General features: G+C 45.6%; 1 protein-coding gene across 3 annotated transcripts in view; it reads right to left on the bottom strand.

Annotated features, from left to right (window-relative positions):
- Positions 1–20,147, bottom strand: part of MAP3K4 (mitogen-activated protein kinase kinase kinase 4) — a 79,397-nt gene extending 59,250 nt beyond the window's left edge. For all 3 annotated transcript variants that reach the window (XM_054722659.1, XM_054722660.1, XM_054722661.1), the window contains exon 1: positions 19,958–20,147. In XM_054722659.1, coding sequence (XP_054578634.1) covers positions 19,958–20,097 — 140 coding nt within the window. In that variant the 5' untranslated portion in view covers positions 20,098–20,147. The remainder of the gene's footprint in view (positions 1–19,957) is intronic.
- Between the last annotated feature and the right edge of the window lie 3,180 nt (positions 20,148–23,327).

The raw sequence follows: 23,327 nt of genomic DNA, 5'->3' as shown, positions 1-23,327 counted from the left end.
CAAAAGACTGCCCAAAAAGAACTAAAACAAAAAGAGAGAGAGGGAGAAATGCTCTGGAAATTTAAATACCTGAATCATGCTACAGAAGAAAGACGTATTATTTCCGTTATCTCTGCAATCTTGCTGCAAACAGTGGAGGACTTAAAAACAAGAGGACAAAAAATAAGACTTTTTCAGGTGTGCTTTATTTTTTTTACTAGGTCTTACACCTCCAAAAAACTGTGTGAGATATCTATACTATGTTCAAACCTTTGCAAGTCAATACTAGATGGCATGTACTATTTTTGCAGCTCTCTCTAAATCTAAACTATTCTGAAAAAAAGTTTTACTTAAGAATTAATGGCATACATGACAATGTTGAATAAATCTGGTGTTATTCTACATTAATGTTACATAATTAATGTAACATTAATTATAAAATTAAGCAGTTCTTTATGAATACAACGGGTGACTGTGGTTTTAAAAGTTTTTTAAATGCAGGTGAGGAAATGCCATTTAAAATAGTGACTTTCAAAACTGGGATGCACACCAGATTTGTTTTTAAACAGCTGTATAATTTGTTCACAGCAATGAGCAATTTTCATTGTAACAGCGTAATTGCTACCATTATTAAGTACTGAGTAGTGACCATCTGTCAGGCACTAAGCTAAATATCATACATAATCTCATTTAATCCTCCACAGCGCCTTATGGCACAGTTTTATAAAGGAAAGGATTCTTTCTCCAGAAGGCCAATTTTCACTGACTGTGAGAGGTACACATTATCGAATACCTATTATTACATAAAGACACTCAATTAGGCTCTTTACAAATGTTATCCCACTTAATTTTCCCAACAACCCCCAGAGGTGCTATCACAATGCCTATGTTACAGAATAGGAAAACGAGGTGCAAAGGTAACTTGTCTGCTCTGTTGGAAGTGTCTGGGCCAGAACTGGAGCCCTGATCTAACCCCAAGGCTCAGGCCCCTCCCACCTTCAGCCCATCACTCACTCCTAGGGCACTGGTACCTCTGCCCTCTCCCAGTGCAGGCACAGAGATTACCACCCTCTGTGGAATAAAAAGGTATTACTTATACCTGTGGAATGAGGTCCCTACTAACTTAGAGAAAACTCTTGCCGGAACCGGTTTGGCTCAGTGGATAGAGCGTCGGTCTGCAGACTGAAAGGTCCCAGGTTCGATTCCGTTCAAAGGCATGTACATTGGTTGCGGGCACAACCCCGGTAGGGGTGTGCAGGAGGCAGCTGGTTGATGGTTCTCTCTCATCAATGTTTCTAGCTCTCTATTCCTCTCCCTTCCTCTCTGTAAAAAATCAATAAAATATATTAAAAGAAAACACATATTACTTTAAAATAAATAAATAAATAAATAAATAAATAAATAAATAAATTGACTCTCAAAAGAAATTCAGTCGTTGTGCTGTTGATATTTGGCTCTGTTGACGAATGAGTTTGCCGACCACTGCACTAGGAGGTGAAGAATACAGTGCTGAAGAGTGTCAGCACTCTGCCCTCCTGGAGATCCGACCCACAGAAAGAACTAGACGTTTAGTATATAAGCGCGCACACAGATTTAAAGTACGGTTCTGACTCACGTCACTAAGGAAGACTACAAAGCACACCAGCAGACAGGACCCAGCGCCAAGCCTCGAATATTGGGAGGTTGCTGAACAGCCTCTGTTAAACGTGAAACGCAACCTCCAAGCTCTGAAGGCACTGACGGAAGATGGAAAGCTGCCGAGTCAGGAATGTGGAGAGGATCCGGGACAGATCTAGATCTGAGCACAGGCATCTGGGAGGCCGACAGGCCATGCTGACCAGCGCAGAGGGCAGAGGGAAGCAGAGCACCCGGGCGGCGTCATCAGACTATACTGCGCCCTCCCCCTAACAGACAGGGGCGGCCAGGAGGGCAGCAAGGAGGGGCAGGACGAGTGAACCCGGCTTCTCTCCAAAGTGTTGACCACATGACCCGACCCCAGTGGACAGGCACACAGATACACACAATTTTCTAACACTACTTTGACTTTTTCATGCACAATATTTCGTGACTTAAATCAACATAAACAGCTATTCTGTCCATACTACTCACACAAGCACGACAAATTCACCTGCCAGGAGCCCACAGAGGAAAAAGAATTGTTTACTTGAGAGAAACAATGTCTTTAGAAGTATGAAATCCTTAAAAATGACAAGTTAACATCTAAGAGGAAAACACTACCCAACCTCAAAGAGGTAATTAAAGAAACACACAAATAAATAAAGTTTGTCTCATGAAAAATATAACTTTCTTCTAATTAAAAACTATGTAAACTGGAAAATATTTAAATGGATCTAAAAAAATTTTAGAAGAAAAAAACAAAAAGCTCCTATTTTTATTTTAAAAGTTCTCTTCACTAAGGAGAACATAATTGGTAACTGTGGTTGAATACATAAGGCCAATGTGAAATTTACTGGAAATGTGGCCCTAACGTCCTGTGTATTCCAAATATAAACACCATGTACAGCTTCAGAAATGTCTCACAGCATATAATTAAAGGCAACATGTGCAAAATATAGGGAATGTGAAAAAATAGCTAAAGGATGAAAACTACATTATATTTCAATCATGGGGACTCTGAGTCTTCTGAAACTGAATGTAAATTTTTATCGTATGCATTTTTCAGAGTCAACAGTCCATAGTTTTCATCAGATTCTCAAATGCAGTCTCCGACCCCCAAAAAAAGGTTTAAAAGCACTGCCGTAGACAATTTTTACCACATTTAGCAGGGTTCCCTTTTCAAAATATCTCCTCCTGACATACACTAGACACTCAAAGGATAAACGTGTTAGATGCACAACGAAATCAAACTCTGTGCTCAAGCTACAAGGTTGCTTCCACGCCAACCAAGTACAGAGACAACCCCCTTCCCACCACATATACTTTACACAAAGCTGACTTTTAAAAATCACATAAATGTCAAGAAGTTAACGAAATGAGATAGCAATGGTTAATTAAAATAAACCAACACTTAAGTTAGTAACACGTTTAATTTAGGAATAATTAGAAAAAACCTTAAATGATTCATAATCAAGGCTATAACTAAATATAATAAAGGAAAAGCCGTGAAAGCGGATGAAAGAAACATTACAAGAATAAAGTTATTTTTAAGACTGACAACAAGGTAAAGCCAAAAGAATAAGAGATTTAAGCAGAAATTTTCCAGGGATGATTTTCTTTGTGTTTATAATAATTGAACTTTTATGCATCTGTGGGTTCATAGTGTTCATCAGATTTGAAACATTTACAGCCATTATCTCTTAAAATACTTTGTTTCCATTTCTTTTCTCTTTCAAGAACTCCAATTACATACATGCTAACTGTCTGGTATTACCTCACATGTCACTTACGCTCTGTACATTTCTGAAGAGTCTGCATACTCTCTACAACATTTTGCATAGTTTCTATTGCTATGTCCACAAGTTCAATATTTTTCTTCTGCAGTGTCTAACTCTGTTTATAATCCCATCCAGTGTATTTGTCATTTCAGATATTGTACTTTTCATTTTCGGAGGTTTCATTTGGGTCTTTTTCTTAAATATCTTTATTGATTTCAGAGAGGAAGGGAGAAGGACAGAGAGATAGAAACATCAATGATGAGAGAGAATCATTGATCGGCTGCCTCCTGTACACACCCCACTGGGGATTCAAGCCCACAACCTAGGCATGTGCCCTGACTGGGAATCGAACCATGACCTCCTGATTCATAGATCGATGCTCAACCACTGAGCAACATGGGCCGGGCTGGGTCTTTTTTTATATCTTTTACTAGAGGCCCGTTGCACGAAGATTTGTGAAAGAATAGGCCTTCCTTCCCCTGGCTTTGCTCCAGGCCGCCCGGGGGCCTTTGCAAGTCTTCGCTCCGGGCCGGAGCACTGCTCCTGTAGCTCCATCCACCCACCGCCCTCCCACTCATAGCAGGCGTCCTGCCTCACCCGGCCGCTCCCTGCCTGTGTATGCAAATTAACCCACCATCTTTGTTGGGTTAATGTGCATACTCACTCCTGATTGGCTGATGGGCGTAGCAGAGGTATGGTCAATTTGCATGTTTCTCTCTTATTAGTGTAGCTTATTCTCCACTGTTCATGTTTTCATTTAAATACTTGAACATAATTGTAAGTATTTTAACAATTATTTCTTTTACTTTCAACATATTTTACATTTCTGGAATTGTTTCTATTGACTGCTTTTTCTCCTGGTTTTGGGATCATCTCTTCCTGTTTATTGGCATGTCTAGTAATTTTTGAGTAGATGTTGCACATTATGTTCTATTTGTTGATTATCTGGATATCACTGTCTTCTTTTAAGGAGTACTGGACTTTGTTTTTCGCAGGCTGTTAAATTATTTCCAACTTCATTTTATCTTTTCAAGACTTGTTTTCAAGCCTGGTTAGTGTAATTCCAGGCATGTAATAGTGTATCCCTACTACTCAGATGTGAACCTTCCAAATAGTGAATGTCCCAAGTAGTGAATACAACAGACTTTCCACTCTGATCATTGGGAATTCAAATGCCTCTCAGCCCCATGTGAGCTCTGAAACCTTTAAGCTCACAGCTCCCCAATGGCTCTTGGTTGAACCTTGTGGAGTTTCTATCCTATGCAAGTGCATTCTGTATTCAAAGACTCATGGAGGCCTTTTGTAGATTTCTGGCTTTTTCTACATCATTCCCTCATCCCCAAAACTCTATCCTCAACCTCCAACTTCCTCCCGGAACTCCAATCTGCCTTCTCAATCCAGCAAGACCACTCTAGATTGATGGGGATTCCTCTCCCTGCACCAAGTCTGGAATAGGCTTTCCGGCAGAGAGCCAGGATAATCACAGAGCTCACCTCGTTTGCTTACCTGGTCTCAGGGATGACAATCATGTAAGGCCAACTGTCCAATGTCTGAAAACAGCTGTTCTGTATTTGTTTATTCCAAATATCAACAAAAATAGCTTACTGTATATCGCTAAAAGGCAGACTTGTAAATTTTTTCTAAAATATTGTTCTGTGGATTTTTTAGTGTTGCAATGAAATCATACACTATCTATTCCATCATATATATACCAGAGGCCCGGTGCATGAATTCATGCACCAGTGGGGTCCCTCTGGGTGGCCTGCAGGGATTGGGCCAAAACCCACAGTCCAACGCCGCCTGCAGCTCCTACCTGCCGCTCCTGTTCATCCTGGCCCCACTGTGCTGCCGCGGGCTTGCACCCAATCAGTCCCAATCAGGAAAGCCATGAGCCCTGCTTCTGGCGCCCTCCCAAGGGGAGTGGCCTGCAGGATCGAGCTGAAACCACCTCTCTGACATCCCCCAAGGGATCCTGGATTGCGAGAGGGCACAGGCCAGGCTGAGGGACCCCACCGGCACACGATCAGGCCGAGGAGGGACCGCGGGAGAGCTCCAGGGCATGTCCAGCACATCTCGCTCAGTCCTGATCGGCCAGACCCCAGCAGCAAGCTAACCTACTGGTCGGGGTAGCGACTGGTCTCCTGTCTGCCCCCTGATGGTCAGTGCATGTCATAGCGACTGATCGACCAGTTGACTGTCTGCCCCCTGGTAGTCAGTGTACGTAGTAGTGAGCAGTTGAGCAGTCTTAGCATTATCATTAGCATATTACGCTTTGATTAGCTGTTCAGTTGTTCCGCCGTTCGGTCTATTTGCATATTACCCTTTTATTACATACTAGAGGCCCGGTGCACGAAATTCGTGCACTGGGGAGGGTGTCCCTCAGCCCAGCTTGCACCCTCTCTAATATGGGACCCCTCGGGGGATGTCCAACTGCAGGTTTAGGCCCGATCCCTGTGGAATCGGGCCTAAACCTGCAGTTGGACATCCCTCTCACAATCTGGGACCGCTGGCTCCTAACCGCTCACCTACCTGCCTGATTGCCCCCTAACTGCTCCCTTGCTGGCCTGATTGCCTCCTAACTGCTCCTCTGCAGGCCTGATTGCCCCCAAATACCCTCCCCTGCTGGCCTGATCACCCCCAAGGCTTTTATTAGTATATATATGACCCTGCACAGAAAATTTTACTAACCCTGCTTTACAATAAGGGCTTGACGATTGAATCATTAGGACCAGACACCAAGATTTCCTTTCTTTGAATAGTGGAGGGAATACTTATGTTGTCTTTAAGTTGCCCGGAAATTAAAGTGAGATAATGACTTAGAAAAGTATAAAAGCACCATATAAAGACAACTGTCTTTTTAATGAAGTGGCAAAATGAAAAAACACTTTTTATTCTCCCCTTCCTTCCTTTACAGCTTTTATTTAAACTTTGAAATTTATAAAAATTTCACTCCAATTTTCATTTCTTTACATTCAACATTATTTTGTATTGGTTTCAGGTTTTATATTAGTTACAGAATAGTGGTTAGACAATCATATACTTTACAAAGTGTTCCCCGATATTTCTAGTACCCACCTGGCATCATACCATCATTACAACACTATTGACTATATTCCCTATTTAAGTGACAATGGGTTTACAGGTTCCTTTCAGTCTTTCTTTTGTGTTGCTTGTCCTTCCTTTTCTTTCTCACTTCTTCCCTCATTTTCTTTATATAGTATCTCAATTGGCCATCAAAGCTCAGTGAAGGCACTGGGACACGCTTCATCCATTTTACAGACCAGGAAACTGAGGCCAATTCCAGTTGGCTGTGGAACTTGACTCAGCACACAGGAAGCCCTCAGAGCCATGCTCTTTGCGCTTCCTAAGGGGCAGCGGCCCAGCAAATAGAACAAACCTTCCAGTCAGGCTTCTGAGCCTCTTTCTCAAGCATCTCTTCATTGCGGACGCTCCACATTCTTTCCTCTCCCCCCATTCTTTACTGCCCCTCCTTCTCCGAAGCAGGTGGAAGGCTTCCCACTCACTGCCTAGGCATGCTCTGCTATGGGGCAGGGTATAGCGAGCTTGCTTTTGGGTCAAGGCAGGAGCAGGAGTCACTGCCTCTGAAGTGTGAAGGCCGCCTGAGCGAGGCCCATTAGCACTGGGAGCTTCTCTGAATCATGTCAGTCAGTCCAGTACCCTGCAGTGCAGCACCCCTCCACTGAGGTGGCACCACCCCTCAACCCCCGCCTCAGGGGTGAGGGTCCTTGCCCCTCTGCCAGGAGTCCTTCCATGCCCCTTGATCCCTGGCTGGGCCCACCCACGTCTTGGGGGCACTGCAGAACCTCTGTCTCTCTGCAGATGAGGCAGATCCCTGCCCTAGGTCTCCGCAAAGCTATGAATCTGTGGCCAGAGGCCTGGTCTGGGTCTCAGCAACCACATGCCTGCAATGTTCCCAGGGACCCTGGGAGCAGCTGGGTGAGTCCCGCCTCACCTTCCCGGGGTGCCGATCTCCCCAGGGACCCCTGGGAGAGGCTGGATGGGCCCGCCCACACCCCCGCAGGTTGCCTATATCCCCAGGGACACCCAGGAGTGGCTGGATGGGCCGGCTAGGCCCCCCGGGTTGCCGATCTCCCGGCCACGCCCCCCTAGGTTGCTGATCTCCCCAGGGACACCCCCCCTTAGAGGCTGGATGGGCCCGGCCACGACCCCCGGGTTGCCGATCTCCCCAGGGACCCCCGGGAGCGGCTGGATGGGCCTGGCCACGCCCCCCCCAGGGGTGCCGATCGCTCCAGGGACCCCCGGGAGCGGCTGCATGGGCCCGGCCACGCCCCACCGGGGTGCCGATCGCCCCAGGGACCCCCGGGAGCGGCTGCATGGGCCCGGCCACGCCCCCCCCCGGGGTGCCGATCGCCCCAGGGACCCCTGGGAGCAGCTGCATGGGCCCGGCCACGCCCCCCCCGGGGTGCCGATCGCCCCAGGGACCCCCGGAACTAAGAGGACTGGGCGCCGCCATCTTGATCTTCTCAACGGCCAGATAGGCCACCCGGAGTCCCGCCCCCTCCCGCTTGCCCAATCGTGGGCGTAGCGGAGGTGTGGTCAATTTGCATGTTTCTCTATTATAAGGTAGGATGATGATAAGAAGCAATACTTGACTTTCAAAGTGACTAACTCCACAACGAAGCTATTTTGCAACAGGATCATATAGCAGTTTCTTTAGAGAATTAAGGAGAGATAAATTTTTGTTTAAAAACAAAGATAAATATAAAAAGGTAAACATCATCTCATTTTAGAGGTTAAAATATTTACAGATAGTTGATCCCACCTATTTATTTTGTAGTAATTTAACCTCCCTGGGCCCCAGTTTCTAATTTACATAAGATCACAAAGATTCTTTGTGAACCAAATTTTTAAGGAAGAATAGAAAAGATCTAAAACTTAGGATTTAATAGATAAAGCTGATGCCACTTAAAAATCCAAATATATTAAAAAAATGACATACTTCTCAACTATAGAAGGTACCGGAAGAACAAATAAATAACATTTTTGGCAGTTCCTCATGTGCTTGTCAGAAAAACTACACATAGTTCTACTCTAACCTCTACTGCTGAGGAGGAAAAAAAATCATTAACACAAACAAAATGCCACTATATTTTTCTGGCTTGGCTAGAATTAGTGAGAGTGCTTTCTGATATCCTAGAGATGCAACGTTTTTGTTAGTGCAGGATTCAAATATTTATATTCTTTAAGGTTAGTACAAGCTTTTAGCACCATAAGACTAAGAATGGCTATCCTACCTCTGAAATAATAAACTGTGAATAATAAATTTGGGAAACTTATGGCACAGATTTATGAATAACCAAAGTAATTCATTTTAATCACCTACTATTCAAATTCTAAGAAAACTAATAGGAAAAAGCATTAGCAAACAAAAAGGCCTGAAAAGGAAGACAATCCTATTTCTATTAAAACAAGGGTTTGAAACAGCGATCTTAAAGCAGGTTCTGTATTAACTCTCCTTCAAACACCAGCTCCAACAGGAAAGCTCTTATCAGGCATGTAAGATGTAGAACCCAGTACTGCAGAAAAGAGAAGAAATCTTGTATAAATAGCCTTAAAGAAAGGGAACTCTTTTGTCTCTCATCAGTTCAGAAATTCTGAGAAAACAGAAGCAAACAGAGAACACAAAGAAGGAGGTGAAATTATTACAATCATGTCAGTGATGATTCACTGCTCCACGCCTATTAATTCCATCAATAGATGCTTACTGCCTACTATGTGCATGGCTACAGGAACAAGATTTACAGGGATGCATAAATATATAATACCTGTATTATAAGCTCTTTGATAGCTTACAGCATATGTTAGCTATGATAGTTATCATGAAAACGGTCCCACCTATGCTAGTACCCAGACATTCAAATTAAAACAAGATAACCCTTTCTGGCCTACAAAATTAGCAAAGACTTTTGTAATACTCAAAGCTAGAAAAAGAATATTTAGTAAGGTAAGCACTATCTGTGGCCTATACATTTGTACAATCTTTCTAGGAGGAAATGTTTAATAGGTAAAATTCAATGATATCAGCTTAATATGCTATGATATGAATCTTATCTAAGTCCTAAGTTCCTTAGAGATGAGACTACACCACATAACCACCTCATGGCTAGAAGTGGATGAATTAAACCAGAGCCCCAAGGCAAGTCCAGATTTAAAATTCTTCGAAGTGTTTAAACAAAGTCCTTGTGAACTCTATGCTCAGAAAATGATTTTACAGGAGCGGCCAGAACAGATAGAGTTGTGTACAAGAGGTCCACTGCAGTGCTATCTAGGACAGTAAGAAACTGGTAATGACTTAAGTGGTTTATAGCAGTGGTCAGCAAACCGCGGCTCGTGAGCCGTGGTTTGCTGCTCTGTTGACTAATGAGTTTGCCGACCACCGGACTAGACTAAATGTTACCGTGTAGTGGGAAGCTGTGAGGATTAGGCAATTGTGGCATATTGTGTGCAAAGAGGTAAAGGGTAGTATATGACAGTGGTCGGCAAACTCATTAGTCAACAGAGCAGCAAACCGAGGCCCGCAAGGCACATGTGGCTCACGAGCTGCAGTTTGCTGACCACTGGTTTATAGTATAAGCATAAAATGAAATATGATGGAGCCATTTAGAAAATGTTTAATATTTTTACTAACATGGCAAATGCTCACAATTTGTTCAGTTAATATATCATGCCCACCTCAGCCTAAACTATGATTTAAGTCCTTCACCACTTCCTTTCACATTTATGCCTAAGGAGATAGCATACAGAATCAAGAACCAGACTCGGAAGTATAACAAACACGAACAAGTCCTGGCTCCAGATATTCTGAACTAAGACATCTCTTAACAACTCATTTTCTTCCTCTGAAAAATGCACATCTATTTCACAAGTTCACTGTAGCCACTATATAAAACATGTTATGCTACCCAGCTGGTGTGGCTCAGTGGCTGAGTGTCGACCCAGGAACCAAGACGTCGTGGGTTCGATTCCCGGTCAGGGCACATGCCCAGGTAGTGAGCTTGATCCCCAGTAGGGGGCATGCAGGAAGCAGATGATCAATGATTACTTCTTATCATTGATGTTTCTATCTCTCTCCTTCTCCCTTCCTCTCTCTCTAAAAAAAAAACAAACATATTTTAAAACAGGTTATACCATGTAAATGATGGCAACACAGATAGATGACAGATGTACATTTATTACCATCTCTGCATCAGACCACGAATTAGGAAGTCTCCATTACCTTCTCTCTCTTCTCCTTAATTAGATTATAAATTCCTTTAAAGTAGGAATTTTACATTATGCTTATATATAATAAAAATTATCGCCGAAACCGGTTTGGCTCAGTGGATAGAGCGTCGGTCTGCGGACTTAAGGGTCCCAGGTTCGATTCCGGTCAAGGGCATGTACCTTGGTTGCGGGCACATCCCCAGTAGGGGGTGTGCAAGAGGCAGCTGTCGATGTTTCTCTCTCATCGATGTTTCTAACTCTCTATCCCTCTCTCTTCCTCTCTGTAAAAAAATCAATGAAATATACTAAAATAAATAAATAAATAAAAATTATCATCTGCCTGAGGAGCATGAAAGTATTTACAAGGTAAGTGTCTTGGAATGACCTAATGGAAAAGAGGAGTACGGGCAGTTGACATACTGGAAGCAATCACACAAGGCAAGAAGCAGTGCTCAGCACGCTCAGGCACTGGGAGGGTGTTCCGTGTGGATGGAGACTCCTAAGTTCTAACAAGGGGTTCAGCCGTCTCGAGCTTACAGCAGCCTCAAAGCTGGCCACTGTGAGTGGCAAACTTGTGTAGGGATGTAGTACGGTCTCTTCACAAATGTGACTTTAACTGAAACACATCTCCCACTCCCCCCTAATTCTAGCTAAATCTGACGGTATGGGGTTCAACTCGGAAAACTCGGGGCCTAATCCAGGCTCTTAGAGGGAGGGCCTGGTCTATTTCACCCACCACTGGAGCCCCATGGCCGTGGCTTAGCCCTGCCGGGCACATGGTATGCGTTTAATATGAGAGAGTCTGCGAAGAAAAGGAACACACAGTACAGGAGGGTTAATGGGTATGTGGGATGAAGCAGTGAGCCACTACCAACTACTAGTCAGTACAATTAAGGCAGAGTCTTTACATTTCACCCAGGCAGGCTAATGACTCGCCCTCTTTAGTAATCATTCCTCAATACACATGTAGTCCTTGGTTTTCTGCTAAATAACACCTAAATATTCAAAGAGCCAAGTAAAAAGAGCTTCTTTTTAAAACCTGTTTGGGGTTGAAGCTTCACGACAAATATTTCAGATTGTTGTTTCCAGAAGTATTCCTCGCCAATTTACTTCTGATGGTCCTATTTCTTCAGATAAGTGAGTTAGGAAACACAGAACAGTATACAAAAAGCAGTAAAAATCCCACCACAGTCAAAACCACTGTTAATCAATCTCTCTCTCCCTCTCTCCCTCTCTCTCTCTCTCATACCTACACACACACACACACACACACACACACACACACGCACACCAGGGAAGAATGAGTTTCTTTTTTTTTAGGACTGCTCTATTGAAAAAAATTTTAAATATATATTAGTGTTTCAGAGAAAAAGGAATAAATTACCTAAGGTACTCATAATCCAACCACAATTTTACTCTAAAATTAATCCTAAATTTTAAACTCATTTTTATAATCTTTGTGTTTAATGGATAAGCAACTAAGACAAGACTTACTCTTGTCTCCAGGAACTATTTTCAAGGACGAAATATTCGGATTCAAGCCTTGTCTACTGTCTTCAAAATGCCTTTTGATCATTTAGTGGATAAGTACTGTTACTGCTCTCCTGACTCAATCTCAAGAGACAAGGGACAAAGTACAATACTATCTTTATTTTATTTTATTTTTTTGTAGAGCCATTCTTTTGAAATGAGAGTAAAAACCCATTTGCGGGTAATTAAATAAATATAATGGATCGTGATGAAAAATTTTCATAGAACAGAACAAGAAAAGTCAGAGGGTAGCAGACAATAATTATAAGGTCAAGCACCGTTTCATAAGTTTTTATTTTGGTTATGCAGCATACACATGTACTGTTGTAAAATATATTTCTTACTGTAGGTCACAAAGAAGACAGCTTCACTATCACGACCACAGAACAGAAATTACCATCTTCCTGCCGCTTCCACTAAAGACTGAGCACAGAAAAGAACGAGGTATCTAGAGAGATTTGAGCATCGGCTCCTTGTTATTTTGTGAACTTGAAATAAAGTTTTATGGGGGGAAAGTTGTGTATGAGTTTGGGGGAGATTTCAGGGTGGATGCTTTGATCCGTTTTTCCCCTGAAAATGAACCTTTCATCACTGTTCTATCCTGTAAAGTCTAATTAATCCAGAAAATACAATATTCCACAGTTGGTCATGTGGGCCTGAGCGGACACTGGGCTAGGGAGTCAGTTGGCTGCTGAGCTCGTTAGCCTTGGACCCTAACAAGGGGAGCACAGTGTGACATAAGGGAGAGGAAAGCAAGAGCCTGGATCCCAGGCTATGACCTTGGGAAGCTGCAGCCTCGAGGCCAGCTTTCTCACCTCTGAAATAAAAGGAATGATGCAGATGAACTCCAAGTTCCCTGCCAGCTATAAACTCTTATAAGTCTACTAGAGGCCCAGTGCATGAAATTTGTGCATGGGGGAGGGGGTCCCTCAGCCCAGCCTGCATCCTCTCCAATCCGGGACTCCTTGGGGCAGTGGTTCTCAACCTTTCTAATGCCGCGACCCTTTAATACAGTTCCTCATGTTGTGGTGACCCCCAACCGTAAAATTATTGTCGTTGCTACTTCATAACTGTAATTTTGCTACTGTTAATGAATCGTAATGTAAATATCTGTTTTCCGATGGTCTTAAGCTCTACAGCAGCGGTTCTCAACCTGTGGGTTATGACCCACAGGTTGAGAACTGCTAGCAGGGTCACCTAAGACCATCGGAAAACACAGATATTTACATTACAATTCATAACAGTAACAAAATTACAGTTATGAAGTAGCAACGAAAATAATTTTACGGTTGGGGGTCACCACAACATGAGGAACTGTATTAAAGGGTCGCGGCATTAGAAAGGTTGAGAACCACTGCCTTGGAGGATGTCCGACTGCCGGTTTAGGCCCCATCCCGGGATGGGGCCTAAACCGGCAGTCGGACATCCCTCTCGCAAATCCAGGTCCGCTGGCTCCTAACCACTTGCCTGCCTACCAGCTTGAATGCTGCCTAACTGCTCCCCTGCCAGCCTCATGGCCCCCAACTGCCCTCCCCTGCTGGCCTGATCGCCCCTAACCACCTCTGCCTCAGCCCCCACCACCGTGGCTTTGTCCTGAAGGAAGTCAGACAGTAGGAAGATGTCTGGTCTCCCGGTCTAATTAGCATATTACCCTTTTATTAGTATAGATGTATGAGCAATGGCTGGAAAGTTGGACTAAATGAATGTTAAGAGTCCTACCAACCAGAAGACTTGCATTAGTATACACTTAATTCCTTATCTGAATTAGAAATACTTAGACATCAAAAAAATTAATTCTAAATATTTTGTGAGAAAACTAATTTATGTTACATTATTATGTTCCCACATAAAAAAGACTTTAGAATTGTTAATAGCACAATGAAAATAATGCACATATAAATTTTCTTCCAAAATATTTCCACTGAAAGGTTAAAAAGGTTGACATTTTCACATTCCTATGTGAGCTGTCCTCTAATAAGCCCTATTCAGAACATTCTTCAGTTCAGCATTATCCTCAAATAGCCTGCTCACATAGAAAGAAAGCTCCACTGAGCCAGCCAATCTGATCACCTTAAAGTTTAGTATCCACTTTTCTCCATAGCAGTTTATTTCCTCTGAAATTATGCTGAAATGAAACCCACTTATGAAACACTTTGACAGAATGCCTAATATATTCTTAATAGCTTTCCCTTCTACTTATAAACACTTGGCATCCATATGATCCATGAGACTAATACTTCTACTGGTGTCTGCAAAATATGACAAGTGAATGTCCTTTTAGGTCAAAACAAACTTAGAACCACGTTTCATTGTCATTTTGCCTATGCTGCTAGTGACTAAATAGCTAAAGACAAATTGTACTCCATTACATGAGTGAGGTCTGTGAAAAACAGGAATGTACCTACCACACCTACTTTCTAGAGGAATAATGTTCCTTCTAAAATACAGTGGTTTCAAATATGCCTCTTAAAAAGGGAAAAGTGTGTTAACATAACATTCAAGTTGTATGTTATGATTCTAAATAACAGTGCTATTAATATAAAAGACCCATAAAGCAAGCCCTTTATTACTGTTGATGTGTTGTTTCTAATCTACAAATTCTTTGTTTTTAAGATGTTTGATTTTGAGAGAGAGAAAAGGAGAGGTGGAGAGAGAGAATCACCAATGTGGGAAAAACATAGTTCAGCTGCCTCCTGCACCCCCCTACTGGGCATGTGCCCTGACCAGGAATAGAATCCCCAACAATTTGGTACACCGGAGGATGCTCAACCAACTGAGCCACACCAGCCAGGGCTAATATACAAATTGTTACCCAGGATGAACGAAATAATTAAGAAAACCAGCTGGATATAGTCAGCTCAGAGAGTTCATAGAAAATGAATTTTAAAACAAGAAAATTTGAGTTAATTTAACATTTGGCAACAACTTCTCTTTATATAACACACTAGAGGCCCGGTGCACAAATTGGTGCACCAGTGGGGTCCCTTGACCTGGCCTGTGGGATCAGGCCGAAACCGGTTCTCCCACATCCCCCAAGGGGTCCTGGATTGCAAAAGGGCACAGGCCAGGCCGAGGGACCCCACTGGTGCATGATCGGGGCTAGGGAGGGATGCAGGAGGTTGGCCAGCTGGGGAGGGACCACAGGAGGACTCCAGGGTGTGTCTGGCCCATCTTGCTCAGTCCCAATTGGCCAGACTCCAGCAGCAAGCTAACCTACCGGTCGAAGTGTCTGCCCCCTGGTGGTCAGTGCACATCACAGCGCACATAATGATGGCCTTAGCATATCATTAGCATATTATGCTTTGATTGGTTGAAAGGCCGACTGGACACTTAGCATATTAGGCTTTTATTATATAGAATGGAGTTTCAACAATTTCAATTTTAGTAACAATTCCAAGTAATGCAAAACATAATTTTTAATAGCTGCACAGAATTCTAACATCGCTCTAAATTTTAATTTTATAACTTAAATCCAGAAGTATATATCATAATCTTTTTTGAACACAATATTCACAAGAGTAAAAAACCATTTTATGAAAGCACCAATCACTGATATCTTTGCCACACCTTATAAGAAACTTTGCCAGATTTTTTTTTTTTTTTTTTTGGTGGTCAGGAGGGGAGGGTCAGGGTGGACTACGGGAGGGTGGAGAAAGTAGGTGATCCTCTGAGATTAACCATTAGTACAAATCTACCACTTGGGATTTTTTAAATGTTTTTAAGGGATAAGGATATAACATACCTCAAAGTAAAGCAAGAAAAGCAAGGTCTGTCATAAACTAATTAAAGAAAGACCAGAGATGAAAAACAAACACACTATAACTCAACCAATTGCAAGAAGTTAGTGACAAATTAAAAACCAACACACAAATGAAAGCTTAAGAGTAAGACTACCATATGCCACTCATCCTCGAAGGGCATGCTTATACGGTTGCAAGCCAACCTCCTTGATGTGTTAACATTAGTCACAAAGATCATTCAACTAATTCCCTTGCTGGTGTCATGCTTCATCAATCAATTTCTTAATCATACTTTGGCTTTCTACAGGCAAGAGAACACACTGACCCCCCAGGTATGGACAAAGCCGAGTAGGAGCTGAAGCACAGTACCTGCACCTTGCTTACCTTATCCTGCCAAGAAAATGCCAGATTATAAAGACCTCCAGCAGTCACTGGCCAGACTTCTTTTCTGTCATCTCTTCTATTTTCTCGCTAAAGAAACAATTTCCAGTGACCTACTGATTGGCACCGTGAAAGTGTCTTTGAAAGAATACATACCACCTGGTCAAATGAAAAGGCTGCAACAACAGAATGCTATGAATGAAAACATAATCATTGAAGAATGAGGAATTAAGGAACAGGAAGTTATTAAGGCAAATGTATCCAGTAAGCAGTCAAGACCTTATATCCCCATATTTCAGTAGAGCTCAGAACAAGATCTACAAGACACCAAAAGAACACAGGGGAAGGAAGTAGAAGCAACTTCTAATGACAATTGAAGGGAACCACAAAGTCCTTCTCGAGAGACAAGTCTTCCCCATTTCAGGACATGAGGGAGCTTCTGCCATCACTGGAATCTCCTGCTACTCCTGCTTCGTGCTCACTGCTTCTCTGCCTAAAGCCCCCCAATCCCCCCCTCTTGGTATCTGTCCTTATAATGGTCTCAAGCCTCGCCCATCATTGACGAGGCCCAGAGATCCCATAGCTGCACCGCACAGTGGGTTTCACTAGTAAGAACAGGTGGCACCCAGTGTCAACACTGAAACAAGCAGGCTCAAAGGGGACATTAAAACTGAGAGAGATCAAATCATCCAGGAGTGATATTCAAATACTTTTTCCAGTAGTGAAAACCCAGGATTTTCAAATGAAGTTACAAGAACGGTCCTATATAATAAAAGGCTAATATGCAAATTGTCCCCTCCACCCGGAATTCGACCAGGAGGTGGGGCCAGCTGGCCAACCACCCGCAGCCCCTCCCCCAGCTGGCCCCACCCCTGATCGGCCCTCCCACCCCGATTGGGGGCAGGGCCGGCCAGCCCCACCCATGCACAAATTCATGCACCAGGCCTCTAGTATTATATAAACAATCAATAAAGTCATTGGCTTAAAAAAGTTATTTAATTCCATGTAACATGTACTTTACAAGGTCACTAAATGAGAACAATGAAGCTATTTTTTAATTTCATTTTATTGTTTAAAATATTACAAATAGTAGTACATATATCTCCTTTTTTTTCCAATGACCTTCCCCCGGCCTCCCCTACCCCCTGGGACATGCCCTCGCCCCTCCCCCGCCAGTGTTTTGTGTCCATTGGTTATGCTTATATGCATACATACAAGTCCTTCAGCTGATCTCTTACCGCTCCCCGCCCCCCCATGAAGCTATTTTTAACAAACATTTTAAATGAAAGGTTCCAGTGGACAGGAGAGTCTTACATCAGCCTTAATGTCCAGGGTACGTGCAGATCTAAGAAATCACAAGGAGCTGTCCTTGCTATCTCAGATCTCCTACGACTGACCCAGAAGCTTGAAAAGAAATTATAAGGAATGTTTATTTCTAAATTTAATCACCAACAAGAGCAACCGGCTATCCTTATAATGAATCTTTATCAAAAATAAGGACAAGAGAGAAAAAATAAGGACAAGAAGTATCTATGGTTGACATTAAGCAGAAAAACTATAATAGAGCACCTATCGCCTCAACCTGTTTTGTGTTCCTCCGTCATTGCATAACGCGCACGTCAGCATGCACGGAGCAGATGTTCTGGGCTGGCACCTGCTACAGTGGCACACTGGTCAACATGTGCAGGCCTGCATTCTACCAAACTGTGCATTAGCACCGCCTTCCGAATCAATGGCACACTGGCATACAGTGCATGAACAGAGATGGCAGGTGGAGCTTTATTCTGGTCTATCCCAAAACCAATTAACTTGGTAGCACAAACATCATTAGTCTCCAGTGTGTTAAAATGTGGCATCTAGCACATTTTGCTCATGCATGGTGACCTTTTAAAAAACGTAAATAGAAGAAATTCAAATAAACAGATGCAGAACCTTTGAAGCATCCTTAACTGATGCACAGTAAGTATGCCAGAGGTCAGCGCTGTGTATTGAAGAGGTGGTGGTGACAATGGGGAGTATAAATAACAGCTTTGTCAAGTAATCTGGCTTACAGATTAGCTATTGTATAATTAACTGCAATGTTGCTAAGAGCAATATTTCTAAGATCTTCTTGTTCTGTACGCTGCTGTTCACTTAAAGTTGGATGAAGCCCATTATCCTGACCTATTTTTATTATAACAAAGACAAAAACCTGGCTGAAAAATAAAGGTTTCTTTTTATCATTGCAAAAACAGTCATTTTTATGGCACTTCCCTCTGTCCCTTTTACTTTTACCTACAAATGTTCACATCCATTTTATCCCAAAGAATGGTTATACAGAATTATAACTTGTGATCCGCCCATTTGGATAATGAATCACACTTCTCCACGTTGGCGAAGGGCACGGGAGGGCAGCCAGGCTGAGTTCCCTCCGAGCTGTGAAACCTCGGACCACACACCTACCCTCTGTGCACAAGAGCAACAATTACAGGACCCCCTCACAGGGTGGCTGTAGGGTTAAACGGGTTAGGCGAAGAAAGTGGCATATGTTAAGCGTTTGGGAAGTCTTCATTATGACTTTCAAAGAACTTAAAGAAGTCAAAATGTTCAGAGGCTGAATTCACTACAAGTTTATGGGATGAGCTTGCACTGTCGGATGTACTGGGAAGGAGCCAGTGACGTCACCTTGGCCCAGGCCGCTTCTTCAGAGAAGCTGGTCCCTGAAGTCACCGGCCTCTCGGCGGTGCGGGAGCCGGACGGACGCGGGGAAAGGAACCCGCCGCCCGCCCCGCACACCGAGAACCTGCTGGGTCCCGGCCAGCGGGACGGTGCTCCCGCCTCCCGCAGTGAGCACAGCTACAGCGTTTGGTTAAGGTTTGGTTAAGGTCTGGTTAGGCAGAAAGAGAAAGGCCGCCGAGCTGCCTGGTTCCTGGAACCTCAGAGGCAGCAGGAAGAGGCGAGGGGAGCGGGGGCGCAGGTAGCGGACGGGGCCGGGCAGCATCTGCAAGAGCACCCGGGATGCAAGGACCGCACAGGCGGCTCAACGCACAGGCACACGCACGGGAGCGGGAAGCCCTAGGCACGGTGAGTTCGAGGTCCCGGTCCGAAAAGTAAAAATAAAAAGCGACACTTAGTTCCTGAGCAGCGTGTCTCAGGGACAGAACGCACCAGTGCTGTGGGCACCAGTTCCAGGCTGGAGTTTCCTGCGGAGCAAAGTTCCAGGCTCACCCGCCTGGGCTGCGGGGCCCGTGAGCACGACGCGAGGCTCTCGGAGGAGACCCACCCGCTCGCCGCAGAGCCTGAGGGGTGGGCGGGGGCCCGGGGGGCAGGGGCACCCACCGGCGGGGGGTCCGGGGGGCAGGGGGCCGCGGGGACAGCCGGCGGCGTGCACTCCTCTCCGGGAAGGGGCGGGGAGAGGCGGCGCTGGGGTTCGGTGGCGATGCGAGCGCGACCGGCGCGGCCCGCACTCCGAGCTCGGCGCCCGCAGGGGAGCTGCAGGCAGGGCCGCCCGGGGCGCTCGGGCGGGGGTCCCTCGGCAGCGCCGGCCGCGCGCCCCGGTGCCGGGCTGCACCCCGCCCCTCGGGCCGGCCCGGCGCCAGGACGCTGCCCTCCCCGCCCGGCGGGAAGCGGGGGTCCCACGCCCCCTCGGCCTCCGACCGGCTCCGGCCGACGAGACCCGCTCGGCGCCGGGGCAGCGGCCGCACTCACCTCGCCGCGCGGCGGCTCTCGGGGTCGGGGTCGGGCTCGGGTTCCGGCGGCGGCGGCGGCGGCTCCTCCATGGCGGCGGCAGGGCTGACGGCGAAGGCGGGCGGGGGCACCAGCGCGGCGGCGGCGGCGGCTTCTCTCATCCGTGCGCGGAGCCCCGCATGGCCGTGGCGGGCAGCGAGCGGCAGGCTGGCGGGGGCCGGAGCCCTGGGTGCGGGAGGGACGCGGCTCCGCCTCCGCCTCAGCCCGCCGCGGGGGCCGCTCGCGCCGCCGCCATCTTGGGAACGGCGACTGGCCAGCGCCGCGTACGGCGGGCGGCGAGGGACAAGCCTCCGCGGGCGGCGGGCCGGCGGGGGAGGCCGGCGGGGGCGGGGCTAAGGGCGAGGGGTAGAGGGGCGGGGCGATGGGTAAAGGGGCGGGGCGAGGGGCGGGGCCTCGGGAGCGGCGCGGTGGGTTCGCGGCAGTTCACCTGGGTTCACCCGGGTTCGCCCGGGGCTGGGTCCCGCCGCGGGCTGTGCGCCCCGGGCTGTGCGCGCCGAGCCCCGCGGCGGTCGGCGGGGGGCGGGCTCGGAGGGCCCCCATTAGGGCACGGCGGGCTCTCGGCGGGGCGGGGCGGGGCGGCGGTTAGTAACTTAGCGCTCGGTAAACTGGAGCGAGCGGATCGCCGCCGAGGGTGCTGCCACCCCCGAAACGGGGTGAGACGTGCCGGGCGCTCCCTGGTCACACGCGGGCGAGGAGGCCCCGGGGACCCGCGAGTCCTGGGGTGCGGGCTCACTGTCACCCCGACGGCGCACCTGTTAAACATTCACGGGGAACTCTGACGGCTGGCGCTGCTGAAGCAGAGCCTGGAAACAGGGCGTGCACGTTACCCCCGTCCAGCGGGCCGAGGGGGTGCCCTCACCGCCGGCCGCACCTCTGGCCCCGGGGGCCCTGGCCCTCCGGCAGCTCGCGCTGCACTGCAGGGGAGCGCCCTTCCAAGATGGTTTCAGACTCTAACACACCGTCGAGGTTCCCGCGGCATCGTGTCTTCTTAGCGCTTGAAGTTCACCGTTTTGAGATGCAAATATTTATTAAATTTCCCATAGGGCCGAGTCCAGGGTGATTCCAAAAGAGCATCATTTGAAACTAAGTGCATTTCTGGCCCTGGCTGGTGTGGCTCAGTGGATAGGGCGCCGGCCTGCGGACTGAAGGGTCCTGGGTTGGATTCCGGTCCAGGGCACAAGCCCAGTTCCAGGCTGGATCCCCAGTGGGGGGCGTGCAGGAGGCAGCCCATCAGTGATTCTCTCTCATCCCTGATGTTTCTATCTCTATCTCCCTCTCCCTCTCTGAAGTCAATAAAAATATATTGGGAAAAAAATAAAATAAAATTAAGTGCATTTCTTAATGAGAAGAGATAAACCAAAGAACTTTTATATTTATTGCATAGCCCATGGACACTGGCAATAGGGTAGTGAAGACCTGGGGGGTGGGTAGGGGCTGAGAGAAGGGGGAAAATGGGGGTTGGGGGGATGGGAGATATCTGTAATACTATAAACAATAATGTAATATGTTTAAAAAGAAAAAATTAAGTGCATTTCTATTCATTCAAATGTGCTGCTTTTACAACCTCATTTGATTAGGCTTGAATATGTAGAATACATATTTTGAACAAATGTTGGAAAGAAAACTGGCCAAGATGGAAAACCCTAAATATGATCCTATTTAAAGGACAATTGTGAAATTACCTATATTGCACTCTCACGGTACATTATAGAAATTTTTCTGTAGTTTAAGAACCTCTTCAATCTATTTTCTTTGCCACAATAGTCTGTACTCTGTATTATGAATATGGCATGATAGTGCTGAATTTCAGAACTGACTTTCATTTTATTTATTCAACAACATTCATTCCACAAATATTTATTAGATTTGTGTGTGTGCCAGGAACTGTAGTAGGTGCTGGTGATACAGCAGTGAGCGAAGCAGACTAAGTCCTTTCCTGGTAGAGCTAACATCCTACTTAAGTAAAAGAGAGAAAACAACTAAATATACAGCATATCAGACCGGAAAGGAGTTGGAGAGGGAAACGCCATTTTACATAATTGGTCAGAATTAAGTCAAATGATTGGATCATACACATCATTCAAAAGAAAATATGTTAATACTTACTGAATTTCACTTCTTCTTTACAAATAGTTGCATGACCAAATCATTGAATTCTATCCTCACTAACTCATGTTTAAGCATTTTCATATTTTGGATGTCATGGTTCACAAATAACTCCTGTGGCCACAGTGAGCCTGGGGCCTGTCCCCCGCTCTCCAAGCTTGTAAATCTGGGATTCCTGATATACAGACCAGCATCTGGGAGACAGTGATTCGTTGTTTTAATTTCCACTTGGGGGTACTGTCTATTTCGGTAGGAACCAAGCAAATGTATGTTTAACTCGTTATGTAAGGCATCGCATGTAGAAGCCTACATATTCATTCCACTTAAATCCAGGGAACTCTTTCTTCAAGTTAACTCTTGTGTACTGCATCAGCCTTTTTTCGTGTTGTTGTTTGCATTTTTGTTTTGTTTCGGGGGTGACAGCACCCTCGGCGGCGATCCGCATTCTCTTCCTGTTCTGTGCCATTTCATTTCAGATTTCAGTATTTCGGATTTCAAGATGTGAACGTGTTCCCTTCTCACACACACACTCACCCTGCGAGGAGCCCCAGCGGTTCAGACGGCCCCTCCCCCCACTCTGGGAAGACCTCTCTGAGCCCCACCACCAGCCTGCCCTAACCCGAAAAAAGGTGCTCTCCTCAGCGTCTCCATAACGCCTTGGGCAAACCCTTATTTAGCACCATCCACCAACCTATCTGCATCTAGATATTTGGTTGATTACATGTGTATTTCTTGCTCCGTGACCTTCCCAAGAGCAGGCAATATTTCTCGCTATCACGCCATCTTCAGCACCGAGAGTAACACCCTGTACGTAGTTCATGTTCAGTTACATACCTGTTGAAAAATGAATTGAATGAATATTTGAAAATACAGATGGATGGATAGATATTTAGATGGATGGATCTAAGTGGGGAAATAAGTCTAAGATAAAAAAATTACTGAGATATAAGTAGACTAAGAAGCGTGATGAGGTAGTTTTTTTAAGTTCAATAGGTGTTCTAAAGAGTCAGACAAGCAAGGTGAACACAGATAAGAAAGAAAAGCTATATAAAAAACAGACATTCGGGACGAGGGGGGAAAGCAATGTGAGCCCATGGTACGTGAAGCTTTAAGTCCCCCAAAATATCAGGAGGAACAGAATTACCTGGGATCCTAATACTGACAGTGGAGAATCTCAATGCCTCTGGCACCTACACACCAGCCAATAAAAGGCTCGTGCGTCATT

The sequence above is a fragment of the Eptesicus fuscus genome, chromosome 10, assembly GCF_027574615.1.
Source record: "Eptesicus fuscus isolate TK198812 chromosome 10, DD_ASM_mEF_20220401, whole genome shotgun sequence".
Lineage (NCBI taxonomy): Eukaryota > Metazoa > Chordata > Mammalia > Chiroptera > Vespertilionidae > Eptesicus > Eptesicus fuscus.
The sequence above is the reverse complement of the archived record's forward strand: the minus strand, read 5'-3'. Positions and strand labels throughout refer to the sequence as shown.